This window comes from Nannobrachium achirus (assembly GCF_963921795.1).
Source record: "Nannobrachium achirus genome assembly, chromosome: 17".
Classification (NCBI taxonomy): domain Eukaryota; kingdom Metazoa; phylum Chordata; class Actinopteri; order Myctophiformes; family Myctophidae; genus Nannobrachium; species Nannobrachium achirus.
Genome location: NC_137824.1, coordinates 51,379,043 through 51,402,202, shown reverse-complemented (window position 1 = coordinate 51,402,202; position 23,160 = coordinate 51,379,043). Strand labels below are relative to the sequence as shown.

Sequence of the window (23,160 nt, the reverse complement as noted above, 5' to 3'; positions counted from 1 at the left end):
AAATATACATTTCGTAAAGTATTTAATTTAATTTGTTTTGTTAATTTATTCCTTGGAAATTGCTGTGAAATCTTTTATAATGAACACAACTTTATTTTGACCAACTAATTTATTTTGTATTGTTTTAAGTCCCAGATTTGAGATTTAAGCTATCATCTATCAGTTGAATATTTATTGTCAACGTATTTATTGTCTGTGGGATGCTGTATATACTGAACAATAAAATCATATTTAAGCATTGTAAATAAATAGTGGATTTCTACAACTTGGACAGCCATGCCAAGATGCTTGCATGTGTACTGTACTCCAGATTGGCTCGGGTTCAAATCTTCTTAGTCACTTCCTCGTCTCTTTTTAGCCTACGGTTTACAGCATTGCTAGTTTGATGGTCCCGTCTCCCTGTGTAGGAGGTGAATTAGTGAGCTGAACTAGCAGTGGTGGAAAAGGTACTCAAAAGTATCAATACTGCAATATAGAGACACTCTGTTACAAGTAAAAGCCCGGATTTCAAAATGTAATTGAGTGAAAGTACAAAAGTATTGGTATCAAAATGTATTTAAAGTACCAAAAACTAGAAAGTACTCCCTATGCAAAATGTCCCATTTCAAGTATTCAGATGTATAACAATCTTTTGAAAATAGCAGATCTACAAGCTCACAATGTGTGCATTGTGAGCTTGTAGATCGGCTATTTTCAAATGGTCTAAATGTAGGCTATAGTGGTTAATGAATCAATGTTTTGTGATAATAATCAAAATCTACAAAGTAACTAAGTTGTCAAATAAACGTAGTGGAGTAAAGGATTTGGATACGAGATGTAGTGGAATAGAACTAAAAGTATTGGTAATTGCAAATACTCAAGTTCAAATACCTCAAAATTGTACTTGTAATTACAGTACTTAAGTAAATGTACTTAGTTACTTTTCCACCACTGTTTAGGAGGGTGCATTCCCTCAATGAGTCCAGTGCTATCCACATGCGGTATGGAACATGTACAGTCATAACATCATCCAGCAAGGAAATGCACAGGACTCAAACTCTTCTGTTGATGTTACCATGTTTACCTTAACACCCACAATGCACGTGCCTCTCTAAAAGCTTCCACCTAGTATTGAACAGGGAGTGGAGGAGGACATACGTTGTTATATTGTCAAAAAGAAATGCATATATCCAATCAACCTCTCAGACAGCCTGTCTATGTCCTTTATTTATTTTTTTCCTATTTATTTTTATTTTCCTGTCATCTGTGTAAAACACTGTTTGGACTTGGTTTAAACCGTTTGTTAATGGGTTTGTTTTTAAGTAAAAAAATAATAAAAATTAAATCTGAAACAATGGGGGTACATTTCTTGTAATCACATTTTTGTCTTAGGAATGCAACAAAAAACTAAAAATATTATTGAACTCAAGTCTCCATGGCCTGAGTAATCAATAGGGGAAAAAAACATAAGTGAGTTAGTGTCATGAATAGTAGTGGCACTACCATTCTATGCCTACGGGTGGACAGAAAAAGAATGCACTAAACAAATTGTATACACAAAGGAGGGGAAAAAAAGAGTCTGTACTGAAGAGAGGAAAATGCTATTACTATGACACTTTGCTTATGTACACCTTCTGTAATGCTATCATGGTGCTCAATAAACAAAAGACAAACAAAACTTTGTAACATTATACTTGACCATTTTGAGCTTGTAGATCTGCCATTTCAACCATTTTCTTTTACATTTTTAAAATATATGGAGGTTTTTCAATATGGAAATGATTGACGATTATGCAATTATAATCTTCAATTGTGACAGCCCTTGGGGCGACTTTAAACATTACTCTCTGCTCAGCAGAGGTTCCGTCATGTGTGACCCACATCCACAGTATCCGTCCCTACAGAGACAGAGCGCACACAGGGTCTAACATCATGTCTCCAGTGTGCAACCACATCAGAAGAGTTGCATATCCTGTTTATCTCAAGTCTAAATCTACGCATTTAAGAGGACAATGCTCACTTATTTTATCATAAGGCTTTCAGTTTGAGAGCAGTGATAGCGAGGGAAAAGTGATTATGAGGGGAACATGTTGTCCCAACCACACACACACACTCTCTCTAAACCTTCTCTAATTGAACCGTTAGTTTTGTCATTAGAGCTGATCACATACAGTACTCTTTCCTGGCACATCCTGTGACAGGCAGCTCTTCAGTGACAGAATTCAACAAAAAACAGGCAGAAGCCAAAATAGCACTGCGTGATATTAATCAGCACAAACTTACTGTAAGAAAAAAGAAAAAGGGGAAAACAACAAAAAACAAGACTACACCCATCAGGTTTCATATCAAGAGATCCCTCTCTTTATTGTTAACAACACTCAACCTGGAACCACTATTTTGGGCATGTCATTATAGGCAAAACAAATGGCAAATATGACAAACAATGATACAAAATCTACAATATCACAATGCATTGCATCACAATACTGGCGAGCCTGTAGTTTAGCATCGACAAAATACTGTACTAAAGTGGTTCACGTGAAGCTGTGGTAGGGCATCATTTCAACCAAGTCGTTCTTACTTGTTATCAAGACAGAAGGTAATATACAATATTGAGCTTTGTATCACTTGCCCTTTACAACAAGCACCCATTAGCATCTGCAAGCATTTGTAACCACCGTAGACCTTTGTTTTAGGACTGCCCTTGTGAGAGACAATGTCTAAATAAATATTTCTCCTGCAAGAATCCAAAAAAAGACCTATGCTGACCAACACTGTTTCAAAACAAGCAACACTGCCTACACATTGCCAACAAACCATTTACAGTAACTAAATTGCGCTGTAGCGATATGCACAAGCTTGCATATTTATAACAAACAAATGCAGACAGCATCTGCAGAGTGCACACCAGCCCCCACACCCCAATAGAAAGCTTTAATCCTAAACCATAAAAAGACATAAAAAATAAGTATCGCAAGCAGATATGTCTTAGCGGTACTGTACATACTGTACAACTCAGACGCTTTATCCTGACGCTCCTGTTCCTTCATACACAGACGAATCCCTTCATTTGGACATAAAATAGATCGACGGACCATTTCCAGTCGCAGGTCTGCTGTAAACACAACCAGTGTTTACAATCCACGGCATCACAGGAAGCCCAAGCATTTCCTGTGTGTAGTGTGTTGTAGTGAAGATGGTGCTGTGTTAAAGATGAACTGAGATGTGTAGTAATACTGTAGGAAACGATGGTGATACTGTATCACCAATGCCTTTTCAGTCAAGGGCTTTTCAACTATCGATTATTATCTTAGCGATTATTCTATCGGTTACTTTTTTGATTACAGTAACAATAATTGTAAAGTGATTTTCTTTTTACAACAATTAGAAGGAACTCTATCGATTAGTCTGATTAACAGCTTAAGCTTTTACTTTTAATACTTATTTGTACAATGGTGTCGTTGGTGTCGTGCAGAAATAATGGAAATAGCAGATCTACTGTATAAGCTCAAAACATGTATCACAATGCATTGTTCTGCTATTTTAAGTACTACAGACATGTATTACTTAATCCCCAAAAGTGTATTATTTTATTAAAGGGATATTTCACTTTCAAACATGTTTGGGGTAATTTTAAAGTCTACTGAGGCTTTTTTGAGCACCCCAGACAGTTTTTAAGTTGCTTGATTCAGTATTTATATATTTGATATTCATTTTATCAGACACTCCCCCTTTTTATACAAACCCATTGTAACTTAAAACATGATCAACAACCGGTTGTTTTCGATGAATATCAAATATCCTACTGAATTAAGCAACTTAAAAACTGTCTGGGGTGCTCACAAAAGCCTGAGTAGATGTTAAAATTATCCCAAATATTACATGTTTGAAAGTGAAATATCCCTTTTAATAATCCATTCAATGGGTTAGTTTGATTAACTGCTGCACACCTATTCCGGTCCAATGGACAGTATGTTCCAATACTCAGATCTGCTAAAGTAGTAATAATGGAGAAAATATTCCAAATTTTTTTTTTTTTTTTTACGATTCTGTCAATTCTGCCCAATGGTACAATCCAGAGGAGGGTCCTACTACATTAGAGCTGAGCAGGGGTGGGCAACTTTAATGATGGAGAGGGCCACTATATTTCCACTCTCACTCCAGAGGGCCACAATGCATATTGCTATGTCGTACTTCGTCATTCTACTATAATACATACAATAGAAGAAAAATAGCAGATCTACAAGCTCAAAACGCATTGCACTGCTTGCAGATCGGCTATTTTTGCTTCTTTCGAATTGGAATCCTGAATTATTTTTTGTTATTTTTTAATTGGCATCCTGAAATGTAACATTTTGATTTAATGTCAAATACATTTAGTTATACTCATGTTAACTTTATGAACTTAAATACAAATACTTTGGACAAAACAAAAATTGTAATACTACTATACCAGGATACCAATATAGACTGAAGTAATTAAAGCGGGTCATGTTTGCACGTTTGGAATTCTAACAGCTGAAAGAAATAATATATCAGTATTCTGATATTAACCCGAGGGCCGCATTAAAGGACCACCTCACCTCTGGGACAACCAGATCTTATTTCATTGTTGTTTGGGACACGATCAACACAATCCTGAGTTATTTTTTGTGTTCAATCTGTGTTTTTAGATATTTTAGTATTTCAGCATGCAACAACTGGTCATATGATGCATTTTGCATCATATGACCAGTTGTAGCATGTTGTTGCCGCATGTGGCCCCCAGGCCGCCAGTTGCCCATGTATGCCCTAGAGGGCAGTGGACAGTTCCCAAACACTGAGAACAAGACACACTTGTGCTGTGAGACAAGTCCACATGTGCCTTGGGATTTTGTGACAATCACACATGATTGGAATATGTACAATTATACAAATAGTTATCTTTTCATTTACCATTTACCATTCATTTCCCAATACAGAGGCACATATATACCCAAGAAGTCATGAACTTGTAGATTGTCTTTTTAGTAGTAAATAGAGGTTTTATTTTTCTTGTCACTGCTAAACCTCACTATTAGCCTGGGGAGGGTGTAGAAGACGCACATGTGTCCTCCGATACTCATATAGCTGCTTCTTTTCAACTGACAGGGAAAGGTTTCACTGGGAGAGCATGATGAAGGCAGGGTGTTTACACTCTCTCTTACAGTTTCACCCCTTAACGTAAAAGAATGTGAGCGACAAGGGCACAATTCCCTACCGGCTTTGCCACCCACGAACACAGCTAATTGGTGTTGCGTTGAAGCCCTCGGCCAAGTCGGAAGCGCCACAGACAAATCACAGCGGGAGAGTACTACAGTAGTTAGCAGCACTGAAGCAGGTAAAACAACTATCCACCCACAAATGGTGGGTGTCAGCTGGGTTATACAGTATGTTGTAACAAACTGTTGCCATCAGAGGCCTTGAGGCTTGTGAGGCATGCTGGAGCAAGCCACCATGTAAGCGAGTCCCCACGTTGCCATCGAACAGCCTATGACACACATCAACTAACAGGCCGTCCCAAATCACATGCTCACAGGGCGGGAATCAGTTATAATCTGTTTAAATATAGATATGACATTTATTTTAGGTTCAGAAATATTCAACGTATCTTGATAAGACACAGGATGCAAGCTGTTAAAATAAGGGCCGGTCCCAGGTCCCACAGAGGTACATATGGCCATGTAAACTCCCTGCTGTTACAATATAGTAACAGCAGAGTTTTCTTCTGTAATGGAGAAGAACATCGACAAAGTTTTGCAGGCTACTCCTCCCACAGCTTTCGCACCACATACACATGAAATATGCATGCATGAATATTGTTACTGATATGATTTTCAATCACGTTACGTTATATTGATTCAAACACAATCTGAGCCTGTGAACTACAGTACAGCAAATGACTTATTGTGGCCTATTATAGTATAATTAAAGTACTGTAATACCATGCAGATATTCTGTGCTGATTTATAGGTATGGCTTCATTTTCTCATTCAGCCTAATGGCTTTGGTGGAACTACTATCATTCATATTTGGGGTCTGAGGAGCACCAAGTAATAGCCGGCAACCAGCTAATATTACAACATGGTAACACTTACAGTATATTAGCGCTTGTTTGCATTAAGGGGATATGCTTAAATATATAAGCTAGTATTGACATTAAGGTTTTCATTTTTGTTTTTATGAAAATATCCAAGACATACGGGTATCCAATGTATATAATTTGATGTTCATCTATTACCTGCTGATCCTTTATGGCTGTGGATCAATACCAATGAGCTTGCAAATAATTTACATACATATCGTTAGGCCAACATTAACTTTATTCAAGAACAATCTTTCAACAACAACCTTCCCCTCTGTTTACCTTTGCAAAGGTATTCAAAGAAAGCCCTCACAAGCAGAACAGTCAGACAGGGAGGGGGAACAAGAGGGATCAAATCAAGTGTTGTCACTGTAATCATAGACAGAAAGGCTCTGAGACGCCTGTAAAAAAGTATTGGCAATTTTCAAGGCAAGCTTCTTGAATTCTGAAGCAGGCTTCCTCGTGCGTCACAGAAGGGGACGTTTGGTAGGCCAATCAGACGCAGGACTCCCTCTTTCCCAGAGGCGCTTGCTTTGACAATGTAAAAGTTGTTTCCTCATGCCAATAAAGCTCCCTTAAATTGAAGTGAAGTCCCGGAAAAGATGTGCTGTGATTGGCCAGTAGTCACTTTGAGTGGCAGCACAGACCAAATGTCCCTCCAGCCTATGGGATAACCGTGTGCAAGGAAGTAGCCAATAGGGTGCATTCCATCCAGTGTATAGAGACAAACGGGCGCCTACAAATTCACGCCCACAATTGAAACAGCGGCCCTGCTTCGGGTAAGATAGAACGGTGAACTGCAAGCCAGCCCATAGAAAGTCATTGCAATTCAACTGTGGTTAGCCTAATATTAAAATATTCCTACACGAACTGAAGACTATATTGATTTAAATAAAAATATGTTTTCAAATGTATGGCCTGACCCTGACAACATATCTTCTTGTTTGCTAAATACATGATGTGTGTCACGTTTAATTTGCCACTTGAATGGGTTACCCATAATGTTATGTTATAATGATAATGTTAACAGAGAAGAGGGGAAACGGCAGACACAGAACCTGTCGCTTTTCAGTGACATCACTGCTGTGCGTTTATGAGCGCCGACTTTGAAGATCCCGACTTATAACCTGCAAGACTCCGTTTGGAAGAAGCGAGATGTGATCATTTTCCAAAAATAAACAGCCTAATTATACACGAGAGACAAGAGTATCTGGGTATTGAAAACCTCAAGGGATGCGTCCATGAAGTGTGTACCATCATGCGACCACCTATGCTAGCACTTTTGACTCACAGATGAAGTATATTAAAGTATATTGTAGGTAGTGTATCAAGATGACAGATATGCCACTTTAAAAGGGCAAAATTAAACTCATGGGACACTTTATTAGAACACAAAAAAAAATCGCTATGGCCTCAGTAGTCAACCACTGAAATTATGATATTTCACGATGCCTCTCATTGGGATTGCATTGGCAGCTGCAGCGCACCGTTCTTCCTTACCCGAAGTGGGGCCGCTGCCACAATAGGGGGCGTGAATTTGTAGGCACCCGTGTGTCTCTATGCCATAGAAAGGCAGACGCCTCCTCCGCTCTGGGGCGTTGGTAAAAGAGGACTGGCAGGCTTCCGGAATTCAGAAGGACGCTTCCTTGTGCGTCACAGAATGGGATGCTCGGTAAGCCAATCACATGCGGGACTCCCTCTTTCCCACTGCAGGGGGCAGAGTGCCTTCCACAGTTACGCACATCCGCCAGTCCTGTTTTACCAGTCGCGCCAATGAACTGCAGCAGCAGACGAGGTATCTAGCTTTTTATATCTGTGGTGTATGCAATCTACAGTACTAGTAGCACTTGTCCCATCAGCTGCAAGCATACAACTACTTTTTCCAAGCACACTGGGGCTGGGCCATGTGTGGCACCATTTCTTAACAAAATAACAACAACTAATGCATTCACAGCTACAGTCAACAGTAAACCATCAAATGTGGCTTGCATTCTTGCCTGGCAAAAATTACAAAACTGTCTGCTACTACCTTAAGTTTGTTTCAAATGAAGTGTTTGGTGTGGGGGTGACCCGATAGTGGTTAGGGCTCTAATGCCTGGCAGCCAGTCCCCGGTTCAGTTTCTGACTGGCTTGACCACTTGCTGCATGTCACTCCCTTTCACTCTTCCTATCTCTTCTACACTGAACCTTTCAATAAAGGCAAAAAAAAGAAGAAAAAATAAAACGCCTTCTAAATCCTGAATTAAAAATAAATAATAATGTTGCTATATACTGTACAGCAACTGTACTGTATACACACAGAGGTTCCTGGCTGGAAAGATATAACGACGTATAGGTGATCCAGGTCTATATGGGTAAAAAAGTATAAAGCAATTGACCTTTCACACCAGGATTTCTTCACAGCAAACTGGGGTTTATTTGAAACCCAATGGAAAACACCAACTGAAATTAAAACCTTGGTGAAACTGAGAAAACTGAAAAATGTGCTTTACCACAACAACAAGCACAAAAGTGCACTTACACACTTAAACCAATTCAAACAGTAAAATACTTTTGAGTATTTGGTATAACAGATGAACAGCCATAAGAAAATATGCTGTTTAACACAACAGCTTTGAATTTTGAGGTAACTAAAATACCCGCAGTTACACATTGCCTCATTTAAACAGTAGCGTTTGGTGAACAGCTATGTCTTCGGGACCCATTAATAGTCCAGTGGTAGTTGTGTGTGCTGTGTTCATAGGCTGAACTGGTCACTGACCGGGGATTTGTGGACCCAGCTCCCATAGCCCTGCTGCTGCAGGTAGGACTTGAGCAAACTCTTAGCCTCCTGGTAGGGCTTGGCCATCATCTGCAGGGAAACATCAACAACCACCAAATCAATACTCCAAATAACTGTCTTGATGGCAGACAGATGGCAAGAAAGGAAATAGAAAGAGTCTATTTACACAGAATGTAGAGTAAAAATGCAATATAATAAAAATAAAAATAAAACGAATATTTAATTGTTTTGACAGTTAAAAGCAAACATGAATTACTTAGCGATCCTCTTGCATTCTGAAACCTTGATGATGCGACTTGTGTCAGTGTGGGCTTTATTTAGACGCTTATGACCAAAATTGTTGTGGTGTTAAGAGCAGCCACGCGTTGACACTGCCCACCGCAGCTGCGTTTCACTCTCAGTGCTCGAATATTGTCACGATGTCAAATATGCAGAGCCTTCGTGAATGTTTTGATTGACAAATACAGTATAAGACAGTGTTCAGGACAAAAGTAAATTAATTTTGCATTTCCTCTTTCAATCTCTCCCAAGCATGAGTTGGCTTGCCTTTTGTTCATAACGGCCAGAAAACAGCACGAGTGCTGCTTGGAAATATATCACATGAGGCAAATTAACACAATGGCTGCCAGGACCCTGTTAACTCATTAAGAGCCCCTGAAATTAACGGATTAAAATGTCCACGATGCCTCCCTCAGGCTGCATTCACTCCCGTTGTCTTATTTTGAAGGCCAGAAGTCCACAGCGTAAACACTTCCGGTCTGACGCCATCGCGTCCTTCACCGGAATCGATCATTGTTTACGTGGTGTCATGGCGGATCGGATCGATGCTTTTCAACATGTGTTTTATAAGCGAGCATCTATTGCCATCTTCGCTTCTAAAGTGTTGTTTTGAGATAATGGACATTAAAGATGAGATCCCCCGTCTGCCTCAATGTTATGGGATTACTATTTTGTGCTCGTGGATCCGTGATGATGATAAATCAGCGACGGAGATCGGCTCGGAACCTTCCGCCATTGTACCCGGTAGGATAACCGCCGTTACAGTAATATATTACTTTTCGCGAGATATCTCGGGAATGGCACTCGAGATACTCGAGTACATTTCGCGAGATATCTCGGGAATGGCACTAAATCGGTTAAGATGTTGAGAGAAGTCTTACCTGGTTACCATGGTTACCAGGTAAAAAGCTGCCGCTCTGGCCGCTGGTGAGCGAAAACACTACACATCCCATGATGCAACACGGCCGCCAGCATCACGAAGCGTCTATTCTCTATAGGCCCCAATTCATTGGCAATGCAAAGAAACGGCTTTATCTCGGAATCTAGTTCCACAAACGGTTTGAAAGCCACGAACCGCTTTTTTAAAACAATTTATTTTTTTAAACTACACTTTGAATTCGCCTGCCTGTATGAGAAAATGTAATTATAGGGTGCCGTTTCTTCATAGTATAGGCCACCTTGAAATTGTTGGATAAAATCAGAGTATACTGTACCCACTTCTTCAGACACCACTAGATATCCCTCTTTTGTGTGTATTTGTCGTTCCAATTAAAAAATAGATAGAAAGTAGCCGTTATGTCACCTTGGCCTCTCTGTAGGAGACAGTGGCCAGCAGATCCTGTCTCTCAGCCTCCTTGGCCGCCAGGGTAAAGCGACTCAGCATGGCTGCTTTACACAGCCTGCTGGCCAAGCAAGGGCCACTCTTAAAGGGAGACCTGAAGAGGATATAACACAAGCAGGGTTAATGTAAACTTAGTCTTGTGTAGCCAGAAAACTATTCCACAATCTCCGAATGCTATATAGTCTGGAACTACAGCTCCTGTACGGCGTGTAACGCAAGCTGGCATTTCCGTTATAATGATAAATGTGCGCTATGAGAGATGGTAACGGAAGTGAGGATGAGGCTTCACTTCCGCTTTAACCGGTTACTCATCGTTCTTCTTAAATTACCCGGCCCAGACTGTATGACGGGAGCATTTGAAAATCGCGGAGTTAACAGTCTGGCCACGCAAAACTAATGTAAACTTAACGTTGTATTTGTGTGGAATTAATTTTTTATTTCATGGCAATCTAGGTTAGATTTGAGACTTCATATCAAAAGCCATACCTATAAATTCTACTAAACCACACTCAAACCATTACCATGCTTTTGTATTATATCTAGCAAAAGTGCTTGTGTTTATTATTCTGACAAACTGCTATATAAATTGAGTTCACAACGACAAATGATGGAATCCCTTCTGTGTTTTAGCCGTGTCCCTGCAAGGCCTGTAATCCTCACTCTTCAACAGTCTTGCCCTCCAGTCCGTCCACCACCTCCAGGACACTGTCTCCGTAGGTCCAGTTGATGCTGAGGCAGCGCTGGCTGCCTGCGCAGGGAGACGTCTCCACTATGGAGGGCAGCAGGCTGATCTGTGGCTGCAGCATGCAGTAGTACATGGGCAGCCGTGGGGTGATGCCCTCCACCCGCTGGCACACAGCGATCTCCATGCCTCGCACGTCGCTGCAGCTCGAGTCCCCTGGAGGTCAACAGAGGAGTTAAATGGTTTCCAAACTTTGAAATTTGAAGGTCTCTTCTTAACTTTTGACAGTGCACAAATGGAACCATTTGGTTCCATTTGTGCACTGTCAAAGTTACAGACTTGTAAGGGTCAATTTAGACCCACATAAAGGAACCTTGAGTCCCTGAAATCCACTTTGAGAACCACTGAAATAAAAAAACATTGAACCAAATAGAAGAGAAAAGAAGACTCGAAAAGGGGCGGTCCACGGTAGGGATGGGATGATATGAACATTTCTTGTCACGAGTATTTGTGATTAAAGAAATTGCAATTTACTATATTATCGTGATAATCAAAATACCCTGGTGCGGAACATTTGACAAAAAATCGTGGCATCCCCTATTGGTAAAAGTTAAAGTACTTTTGGAGGTGCGCTCTATAGAGTCCCTTCAATACATGGTTCCAATTTGGGATTGAATGGATGCTGCATCCATGACATACTGTATTTTTTATAAGCACCTCCCATCTAAATTGGTAGGCAAACTGTAGGAATTGGACATAAAAGGAAAGACAACAGCGATGTGAAGTTTCACTTGCCTACGAGGATGCTCTTGGCATAGAGAGGCTCAATGAAGTGGCTGAGCAGGGCACCTTGGTAGCCCAGAACCTGCCAGCGGCTGAGCTTGTCAGTGACCGACATGCTGACCACCTTGGAGTCCCACTGTTCCATGGTGCAGGAGAACACCGAGAAGACCTTCAGCACAAGGAGGAGAAATCCCATTTTAGCTGATATTACTCTGTTCTCACCTTTATCTCACAATGTAAATGTATAGGTTTTTTTTTGTTATTTGTTTGTGATGCTTTTTGGGAAATGTCAAGCCAGGTGCAAATGGCTGCAAAGTGCAAACCATTCTAGTAATGACAGGGATAGAATGAGTGCATGCATGGACATGCTATTCATTATCGGGGTTAGACAGAAAAAATCAGAAAAAAAAGTTAAAACTATATAATGCAATTCATGACTTCCCGGGAGCTCCGCCCCCACCTCTCCGCCGAGACCTCCGACGAGAATCACAGCCGCAACATTCACTTGAATGGATATACAGCGGATTTTACACATTAAATATTAATTCCGTTTTGGACCCAGAGCTTCGAAATCTCGTCCAATCCGTCAACAAAGGCCTGGATATGCATTGGAAAATATGTAGACCTTTAAACTTTTAAAACAATACGACAAAGGAATATATAAGGACGCAACAGCAGAATGAGGAAATCGCCTGTCTGCTGGACCTATACAGAGCCGTTTTCACTTCACTGATTAGTTTAGAGGCTATTACTCTCCATTACACAAACAACCAACCAGAATAAACTGCTTCAAATGTAGGCTACATGTTTCTTATCATGCCGATTGCTTATAAATCTTATCTATAACATTTGATATCTCTGGCGTGAAATGTTCGCGATTCCTGACAAGTTTAGCTGCCGAGCCGCAGAGGGAGAGAGTGTCGCATCAAATTCTGGGCCCTGGGTACAAGGATTCGCTGTGGGCCCACATGAATGTTCTTCATCGTGGGATTTCAAAAATAGCAAATCTACAAGCTCGCAGCGTGGCACTCAGTGCCGCGCTATGAGCTTGTATATCTGCTATTTTTCAATCGATAAAGTCTAAAATAATTAAGGCCCTTCCACCGTGGGCCCTGGTAAGTCAGTCCCACTTTTCCCCCCCTTGTGACGCCCCTACCCACAGCCTGCAGTCGAAAGCAGAGTTGAAATACAACACTTCGCGTCGCTACCCCTGTTCATTCAGACATTCACAGACGTACATTACATATCAGTTGCTATTTAACATAACAAATAAGGTGTTTGTAGTCATGGGTTATTGTCGTTTAGGCCAATACAGTCCATTCATATTTAAATTGGTTTGAAACGGCTTTCTGTGGTCCAGCAACCATGGACTTGTTCCTTATTCCTCTGCTGCGACCTTATATATTCCTATGTCGTATTGTTTTAAAAGTGTAAAGGTCTAAATATTTTTTCCAATGCAGATCCAGGCCTTGTTGATGGATTGGAAGAGATTTCGAAGCTCTGGGTCCAAAACGGAATTAATATTTAATGTGTAAAATGTGTGTACAATCCGCCGTATTTCCCATTGAAGTGAATGAAGCCAATAGCGGCGCGCTGTGATAGTGGCGGAGGCAGCTTTTGGAGGGGGCGGAGCCGGTAGTCGTCCATTGTTTTGACTAATATCGTGAGTAATAACGTTGTTGAATACCTCGATATCGATATCAAATATCGAAGGTTGTTAATTCTACCTTCTTTTTACAATCTGATTTTATAATCCTCCTATTTTTTGGGAGACATTTTAAATGATTAATTTGGGGGAAAATCTTTACACCTCCCCCCAACAATTAATTATCATCATCATCATAATAACTGTTATGTATCTGCTCTGCCTAAATAATCACGGCATGCATGCGTGATGCGTGCCAGTTCCCTGCTCACTGTGCTCAGAGCTCACCTTTCCCTCCACCGTCAGGTGCAGGCTGATCTGATTGCTGACTTCCCACGCTGACATTGACATGGGGTTCAGACGCCTGAGGACAAAAAACACACCAGAAGATGAAATATTGGAATTTTTCATGGAGCACCTGTGAAAAGACCAACCGACTGAATGGTTATGGATGGAGACTGCTGCACACCTGGGTCATATAAATCCACAGTGCTTAGTTTTAGACAGGCAAAGTAAACACAAACACCATGTCATTTTTTAACAGTTAAAAAACAGTACACACGGATTAAAGCTAAATACAATCTCAGGACTGAAACATGTAGTATGGCCAAGTCCTAATGTATGATTTGTGAAACTGTGAAAGGAGCCTCCCACTCCCACACAGACATACTTGCGCTGTTTCCTAAACAATTAACACAATTTAAAATTATTATGTTTTTGTAACATTGTACTGTACATGCTGTTCCACATACTGCCACCCAGGTGAAGAAATCACAGATTGAGGCTTTAACCTTTGCTTTTATGAAATATCCCAGACCCTTTTTAAAGGAATATGTTTCTGAACATATTGCTCTCAATGCGTCACAGACCGTTGAGAGCTTGTAATTGGCTATTTTCGCAGCGCAACATGCTTCCATTGAAGACATGCTGGCTTCTATGGACTTTAATACACAGGATATTTCTGAAAACATTTGAGGCGAGAAATAGACAATGCAACAGAATAATTCATATTTGTTCAGCACTACCTAACAGAGCACGGGACAGACCTCATTGGTCATCTAAAAAATTATTTTCTTTACTGTAGATTTTGTGTCAAATTATTGATTTCTTCATTAATTAGCCATTTAATAAACTGGATAATAAATAATGAGCCAGACATTATAGAGTAGTAAATCCCTGTGTCAGGGTCTAATCATCCTGTCTGGGTTTATTTGTCAATGTTACATTTCATTATCTCTTACATGTGAATGATGAGCAAGACTGTCAAGTGTCAACTGAACAAGTAACATATTTATATATTTAGGTTCAGATAGTTACCTTCAAGATCTCTTCTCTCCAATCCCTCCCTAACATTTTAGTCTAGCTTTTATTTGTTGCCGAAATTGTCAATAGTTTTAGTCATCATTCGCCAGTGGAAAAAAAGGTAATCGACAAACATTTTTTGTTATGGTTTTAGTCGACGAAATTAACACTGCTCTTCTCCACTCTTTTTTCCCCCAGTTTCCATCCACTTGAACCCTGTGAGCTCCTCCAGAAAGAACCCTGTGAGCTCCTCCAGAAAGCGAGAAGCAGACAGACCGGTACTGACCGAACGGCCGGGACCTGCGCGGCGCCCTTGGGCAGCTGGCTGATGAAGAGGTGCAGGCTGATGTCACTCTTCAGGCCCAGCAGCCTGTTGGTGCCGCTCTTCTCAAAGATGGACTTCTGCTTCAACGCGGGGCTCTTGCTGAAGAACAGCAGGAGGTGCTGGTACAGGTACCTGGCAATGCAGCGAATAGATCATTAAAAGCAGGAAAGCAAGTTTGGTCTGAGCATTTATTTTTAAGTCTGCAGGACCGCGGACTACTGCCTAATGTAACAATGAATTATAATCAACAATAAATAATAAACAGTGTGTGTGTGTGTGTGTGTGTGTGTGTGTGTGTGTGTGTGTGTGTGCGACTGTGCGTGCGTGCGTGCGTGCGTGTGAATGAATGGATAAAACGCGTCATTGATTGAAACTGAAACCAGCAAACATGTACTGTACTGTTGACAGAACCAAGAATGAAAAACAAGGATGTGACTAACAAACATAAAGGGACATACTTGCACAATACATGTACAGCCATGTGCTACGAACCTCATGAGGGATCGTCTTGCAGCCACCACTGCATGTGAATCATGCAGAATCCGTCCGTTGGGCATGGCACTCTCTCTGGTGTTGTAGTTTCCGGTTCCTATGGCGATCACCTCACATCCGCTTGCTAGACAGGAGGAAACGAGGGCAGAACACAGAGGAATCATGTCAACTTCGGCAACCTGATAATTTTGATTCTCATCTCTGTCGGTTTTGTTACTTTTCAGGATTCAAATGTAACTAGAAGCAGTGCTCTTCCGAGCACAGGTCTCCACCAGGCCGTGCATCCTGGTGGTGCTACTGTATAATATGCCAATGTAAAAAGGGTGGCATATGTTCTTCACCTTAGATCTTTCATGGCAATCGGACGCTGCATGCATGATTTGAAGCATTGTTCCAAAAATGTGTTTTGCTAAAGTCTACCTGCTGGTGGCGCTATAACAGGCCAATGTGAAAAAGGTAGCATTTGGGAATATGTGTGACAAATTTCACGGTAATCGTAAGCTGCGTTGATGATTTGAGGCATTTTGTTCAAAAACGGAGCAATCCTGCAAACTTTGGAAGCCAATAATAGCCAATCAGGATGGAATATGAAATATCAGACGGATCGGACTTGATCACATGACTATAAAGATACTGTGTACCGATTCGCGTGATTTTTGGATAAAATCTCAAGGAGTAATATTCAAAAATGTGTTTTACATAAGTCGGCCCAAAGGTGGCGCTATAAAAGGCTGATATGAGAAATGCAGGGCAAAGGTTTATCCTTAGCCTCTAGGGAGTGCGCTTACAAAGTTTGAAACTGATCGGTGGAGTTGTAGGTAAAACCACAAATCGGCCTGTTATAGCGCCACCATGAGGCTGATTTCAAAAATTTGAAGTGGCATTTCTTCCTCGACCTAGTGGGAATGTGTGTGCGCAATTTCATGATAATTGCACTTTGCGTTTGGGATTTGAGGCATTTTGTTCAAAATGGCTCAATCCTACAAATTTTGGAAGCCAATCTTAGCCAATCAGGATGGAATATGCAAAATTGGACAGATCCGTGTCGATCACATGACTGTCGAGATACTTCCTACCGATTTGTAGGATTTTTGGACAAAACCTGTAAGAGTAGTGCACAGAAATGTGTTTTGCGAACATCGGCCACTAGGTGGCGCTAGAAAAGGCCCATTTGAAAAATTTAGGGCAGAGGTTCTAGATTGGCATCCAGGGAATGTGTGTGCTCACTTTGGCATTGACCGGGCAAACGGCGACTGAGATTTGGTGCACACAAACTGCGAGGACGCACGCACGGACGGACGCACGGACGGACGGACGGACGCACGGATGGACGGACGAAGGGGAAAACATACTCTCCCCCATGCCTTCGGCTGGTGGAGACAAAAATAGAAAAAGTAGCAGATCGACAAGCTAGAAACGCGCTACTTCGCACCACGTTTCAAGCTTGCGGATCTGCTGCTTTTGTGCGACGCTGTAGTATGTAGTATCAAGTAGGGTAGTATTTACGAACAAACTAAAAGTTTCAATATATAGATAGGTTTCAGCCTTACAACAATGATCTATACTTACAATAGCAGTGGCCAATAGGGTTATGTCCCAAGGCAACTGAACTACAATATCCCTAAAGGTACCCCTAACTCCATGTACATAACGTCACTCCATGCCATCACTCTACTGGTAAGCTACTGTTACATTAGAAGTAGAACAAACGAGCACAGGTCTCCACCAGGCCACACAAATCGGCCTGTTATAGCGCCACCATGAGGCTGATTTAAAAAATGTGGGGCAGAGGTTCTGAATTAGCATCCAGGGAGTGTGTGTGCTCAGTTTGGCAGCGATCGGGCCAACGGCGCCGGAGATTAGCTGGTAACAACCAGGCCACACAAATCGGCCTGTTATAGCGCCACCATGAGACTGATTTGAAAAATGTGGGGCAGAGGTTCTAGATTGGCATCCAGGGAGTGTGTGTGCTCAGTTTGGCAGCGATCGGGCCAACGGTGACTGAGATTAGCTGCTCACAAACTGCGAGGACGCACGCACGGACGGACGGACGGACGGACGGACGGACGGACGGACGGGAAAACATACTCTCCCTCAGCCTTCGGCTGATGGAGACAACAATAGAGCTGTACCTGTGCTAGGGCGATGTATGAAAATGCTATACAAAGCTGTGTTTTACACGCCAAAGATTTAACAAACACAAACCCTGCCACTGAGAGAGAGAAGAGGAAGTAAACCTAGGAGCTTACAGCTCTGAATGATGAAGGCAGCAGCAGAGCCGATGCAGGAAGAAAACTCTGGGTAAGTCTTCATCAACTTGAACAGCTGCTCCTTCACAGCCTGGGGTATCTGGTCATTCAGAGGGTTCTTCTTGTGTTCTGGATGAGGTAGGAACAAACATCAATATTTAATGGAGGGAAATAAATATCACTTTTGACCGCAACAAAATAATGAGGGCTGCTGGGAGAAACTGGACGACAGGGGCAGTTCTGCTAAATGGCAAGTCATTTGGGACCAATATAAGTAGGAAAATGAGCCTACTGTATATCTTATTTTGTCTGGAGTTGTCCTTTAAAAATATATTCAAATCCTTTGCGATTTTTCAATAGCAGATCTACAAGCACATTGCGCGCCACAAAGTGACTCGCTATCAGTTTGTATAGTATCTGCTAATTTTGAATAGCCAAAGTACAAAATATTATTGTTAAAAATCATAGTGACGCTATATTAACTTATTTTACTGGAGGCCCCCTGCTTACCCCCACAAGACCCCACTTTGAGAACCAATGCTGTACACAGAGAGAGAGAGAGAGACGGAGAAAGACTGAGTCAACAAAACCCACTGTCTTACCATGGATAGGCCTGAAAGATTGGTTGTAAGTGGCTGTGGATTCCTTCTCCTTCACAGGCAGAGGTGGAGGGCCCTCTGAAGAGAAATCTTAGGAGAAATAGGGGCACAGGGCTTAGTTACACACACATAGGCAAGCCAGTTTTACTTGTATAGCACATCTAAACAAGGCAATTCAATGTGCTTTAAGTTTACACAAAACAACATGAAATGGCATTAGGATGCATAAAACAAAGGAAGTAAAACTTAATAGAATTACAGTGCAGAGGAGAAAAGAGAAAAAAATCTAAATCAAAGGCAGCGGCAAACAGAAAGGTCTTTAGTTGAAGAAGAGTGGGAGTAGACCTGCAGTTCTCCGGGCGTTTGTTCCAGATAATACTAAATGCTGCTTCCCTAGTCCCGCATTTATTTTGGGGGAATCCACTTTTGAAACCACATACCCAACCTTTATCAGGTTGTTCCCTTCTCCTCCTCAGTCACAACAAACCTGGGTGTCAAGTTCGATCCTCACCTGACTTTCAATAACCATATACTGTAAAGCATCTGTGTAAAACCGCATTCTATCATCTGACAGGGTTAGATGCAGAGAAGTTTGTCTATGCCCTTATCTCCTCTAGACTGGACTACTGCAACAACAGACTCATTATTGGATTCCTGCCTGGCAAGCTCAGAGTACTTAGAAGCTGCAGAACATCCAGAACAGCGATGCCAGGGTCCTAATGAGAGTTCATAAGCATGACCGACATAACACCCATGCTCTTCTCACTGCACTGGCTCCGCGTTTCAGCCAGGATCGATCCTGATAATCACCCACAATTGCATAAATGGACTTGCCCCTACCTACAGGAACTAATAAAGCCTCCACAAACCTCACAAACTTCCACCGTAGCAAACAGATTCCTCCTCAAAATCCCTAGTACTAATCTACGCACCATGGGGGACTGGGCCTTCTGCGGCAGCACCACGCCTGTAGAACAGCCTTCCCATTGAATTAAGAGCACCACAGACTCTGAACTCTTTTAACACAGGCCTAAAACCATTTCTATTTAGGAAGGCCTTCGCATGTTAAATGATCAGCTATTTATTTATTTAGCTTTTTCTGCTTTTAAACCCTGCTAATGTTATTGGTTATTGATTACGTGTCTATTCTGCAATGTAGCACTCTGAGATTCCTTGAATGAAAAGTGCAATGCAAATAAAATGTATTATTATTTACCCAGAGGGAATAAAAATTATATATTTCTTAATTATACTTTATTATTAAATCTGGTGTCTTATTTCATCTTACCTTCACCTGAGGCTTGTGGAAAGTCTGTCTGGTCCTGCAGCACGGGCAGCAGCTCCTCCAGGGCCAGCTTTGCTGCTTCGGATTTAGCCTCCTTCTTGGTCTTTCCCATGCCCGTCTTGTAGGTCACACCATCGATAATAGCGCAATAAGCAAAATAAAGGAACATGGTGTTGCCTGAAGAAAGGGAAGCAGAGGGGTGGAATTAATCACCACGTGAAATTTCATAATCGTGACAGCCCTAAACAGGAGCCTATCTGTCTAGTTTCCATAGCGTGAAGCAGGTGGATGTACAGCCCCTGGACATCAAGGACAACAATCTAACCATTGATGCTGATGCCATTTTTTAAATCAACTTTGAGATTGAGCCCCATCCTACCAATCTCAGGGAAGCCGCTGAGCTGCCACTCGAGCAATTGCGTTATACAGTAACCATCCAACTTAACTGTTCTGCTGCTGTTGACGACGCTCACCGTCATTGAAAGGGTTAATACCATGGCGCCGTTGACGGTGAGGACTGTCAATCTTACTGTATATACAGTAAAGATATTATTACTTACTGTACGTCGCTCCGGTCCCGCCCGCATCGGTAATGTCCGCGATTTGTTTACAACGCACGTCGGGCGTGCACGCGAAGTGAAGCTCCTCCATAGTAAATCCATTGAGAGGCCCATAAAGAAACTTCAATAACTCATAAAAGACATTTGTATACAAAAAGGGGTCTCCACTCTGCACACTCTAGACACGGGATGCGCGCAGCCATGTTTCCCTTCTGGACCCACACTGTCATGTGACTAGATGACGTAATCGTTGCCGTCAAGTGATAATCCAAAAAAACAAAAACAACCCCCTTCCAGCCCTTCAAAATAATAGCGGCGGCCTATGGAGGAAACGGCGTGGCACCGAGGCACCAAGCAACCTTCAGATTAAGAGGCACTATTAGTGTTAATGCAGTCACACCCACAAACCTTTAAATGAACCTTTAAAACCAAAACTTCAAAACAATTTTATTGTCAATGCCCATCCCAACATAAGTGGTCATCATACAGTATGTGTCGTTTAGCATTTTGCACAACTTTGAATGTCTGGAAATAATACAATGTATTTGATATCATGTTTTGTTTTTGGTTGGCCCATAGTATGAAGGCAACTGTAGTTGCGACCGTAGGTCGCATTTACTATCAAACCCTGCACAAACTGTGAGTGAGTCCGTCAGTCAGTCTGTCTGTCACACCTCACACGTCACACTCTTGCCCTGCTCATATCTCCGCAACCGTTGCCCCGATCCATGCCAAATTTTGCACACACGTTCCTTGCCTGCCAAACTACAACCTCCAAGGACCCCCGGAGCTCCAGGGACCCCCAGGTCCCTGGGGGACCCCCAGATGTAAAAAATGACCAAATGTGCTAAACTGACCAAATGACCACCCCAACAGGGCTGCTCACGGGGAATTCCCGGGGACCACCGACTCCTGGTGCTCCAGAACGGATGCAAAAGTGGTGGCGCCCCCAGTGGAGGACCCCCTACACTGCAGCTCACATAAAATGCCGTAACTCCGGCTAGGAGCGACCGGGACATATTATGTCTACACTCATGTCATCAACATGGATCAGGAAGATTTTGGCAAAACACATTTATGCCCTATTTGTGGAGATAAGTGACCTACGGTCGCTTATCTCCCGATTAGGGAGCCTTACTGGTCATTATGTGTGTATATACAGTATACATATCTGTACTAAATACATTCATGCACCATATGTTTATTTTAATCTAAGTGCATCTGCCTTGGGACTTCACCTGTGGTCACCGTCTCCTTAAACTCCAGCTCCAGCGGCACCGTCTGGGAGAGATGGTACAGGGTACTCACAGGGTTGAGCTCGCCTCGCCTGTACCGGTCAATAATCACGGTTGCCATACCCGTTGGCTTGCCGTCTGGGGCTTTTGCTGTTGACATAAGCAAAGGATGCAATGAAGTTTAGACAAAACATACTGAGAATATTTTATATTAAGCATCTGTGTCATTTCAGATTTTAGCAGTATATCCTATCTGTCAGGTGGAAACCTCATTATGTCTAATACTGTTACTTTTCAGGATTCAAATTCAAAAGTATCATAAGGAGCAGATCAACAAGCTCAAAACGTGGTGCTTCATGCCGGGTTTCAAGCTTGAAGGTCTGCTACTTTTGGCACTTTTGTGTGACTCTGTAGTATGACCAAGAAGAGCGTTAATTTACAAAATAAACACAAAAAGTTAAAAATATGGAGATAAGAGGCAGAAACAATATATCGGTATAACAATTAAAGGGCAAGTTCACCTCTGGGACAACCAGATCTTATTGTATTGTTGTTTGGGACACAATCAACACAATCCTGAGGTATTTTTGTGTTCAATCAGTGTTTTGAGATATTTTAGTATTTCAGCATGAATGATGATGCATTTTGCATCATACGAGTCATCCTGCTGCATCATATGATGCAAAATGCATCATCATTCATGCTGAAATACTAAAATATCTCAAAACACAGATTGAATACAAAAATAACTCAGGATTGTGTTGATCATGTCCCAAACAACAATAAAATAAGATCTGGAAACTTTTAGACTTAGTCCATCAAATTGTAACAATCTATGCAAGCAGCCTTCTAATTAGAAACTGTCCATCTGTATGTGACAATGCAAATTGTTTTTTTTTCTGCGATAACATGTTCGGTCATTAGTCAATGTGATGTCGTATGCATTACTGGCACTAGCTTTTTAGGGAAAACAGCAAAACATCAGCCTTGAACTGATCTTCCACTGTTGGCTACTGTACCTGCCCTCTGGATATCGTTGTTGTTGGATGCGCTGGTGAAAGCTGGTTCAAATCTGGGTTTAACAGGACCGGGGATGCTTGGAGGTGATGAATATATAGAGATGGTCCTACCAGGAGGAGCAGACATGTTCTGGTGGAGGATTGGTTTAAAACTGGCACCCCTCGTCGATGCCCCCCGGAGAGTTCCACGTCCTGGATACATGTTGGCACCTCTGGAATTCTGAAAGTGACAGGTGGACAGTTGGCTAAATTAACCCATTTAGGCCTAGAATTATTGAATGCTTTAACCAGTGAAAAATAGCAGATATACAAGCTCACAGCGCGGCACCGAGTGCCGCGCTGCGAGCTTGTAGATCTGCTATTTTTGAAAAAGTCGTGAAAATGTGTGCAACTCTTTTAATATACAGTATGTATTTTCTAAGCGAACGTTTGTAACTCAAATTTTGCTTCTGGGTGGTCCCTGGAACTAAATATTTTGAGATGGGGGTCCGTGGCCAAA

At 41.8% G+C, this 23,160-nt stretch overlaps 1 protein-coding gene across 1 annotated transcript; it reads right to left on the bottom strand.

Annotated features, from left to right (window-relative positions):
- Nucleotides 1-8,819: 8,819 nt before the first annotated feature.
- adad1 (adenosine deaminase domain containing 1 (testis-specific)) lies at nucleotides 8,820-22,863 on the bottom strand (the record flags this gene model as incomplete). Its single annotated transcript, XM_080746797.1, has 12 exons — nucleotides 8,820-8,933; nucleotides 10,447-10,579; nucleotides 11,146-11,383; nucleotides 11,963-12,119; nucleotides 13,884-13,959; nucleotides 15,184-15,354; nucleotides 15,715-15,838; nucleotides 17,964-18,092; nucleotides 18,566-18,652; nucleotides 19,851-20,024; nucleotides 21,646-21,792; nucleotides 22,662-22,863. 12 exons carry the CDS (start codon nucleotides 22,861-22,863, stop codon nucleotides 8,820-8,822), a joined length of 1,752 nt encoding a protein of 583 aa, XP_080602923.1.
- Between the last annotated feature and the right edge of the window lie 297 nt (nucleotides 22,864-23,160).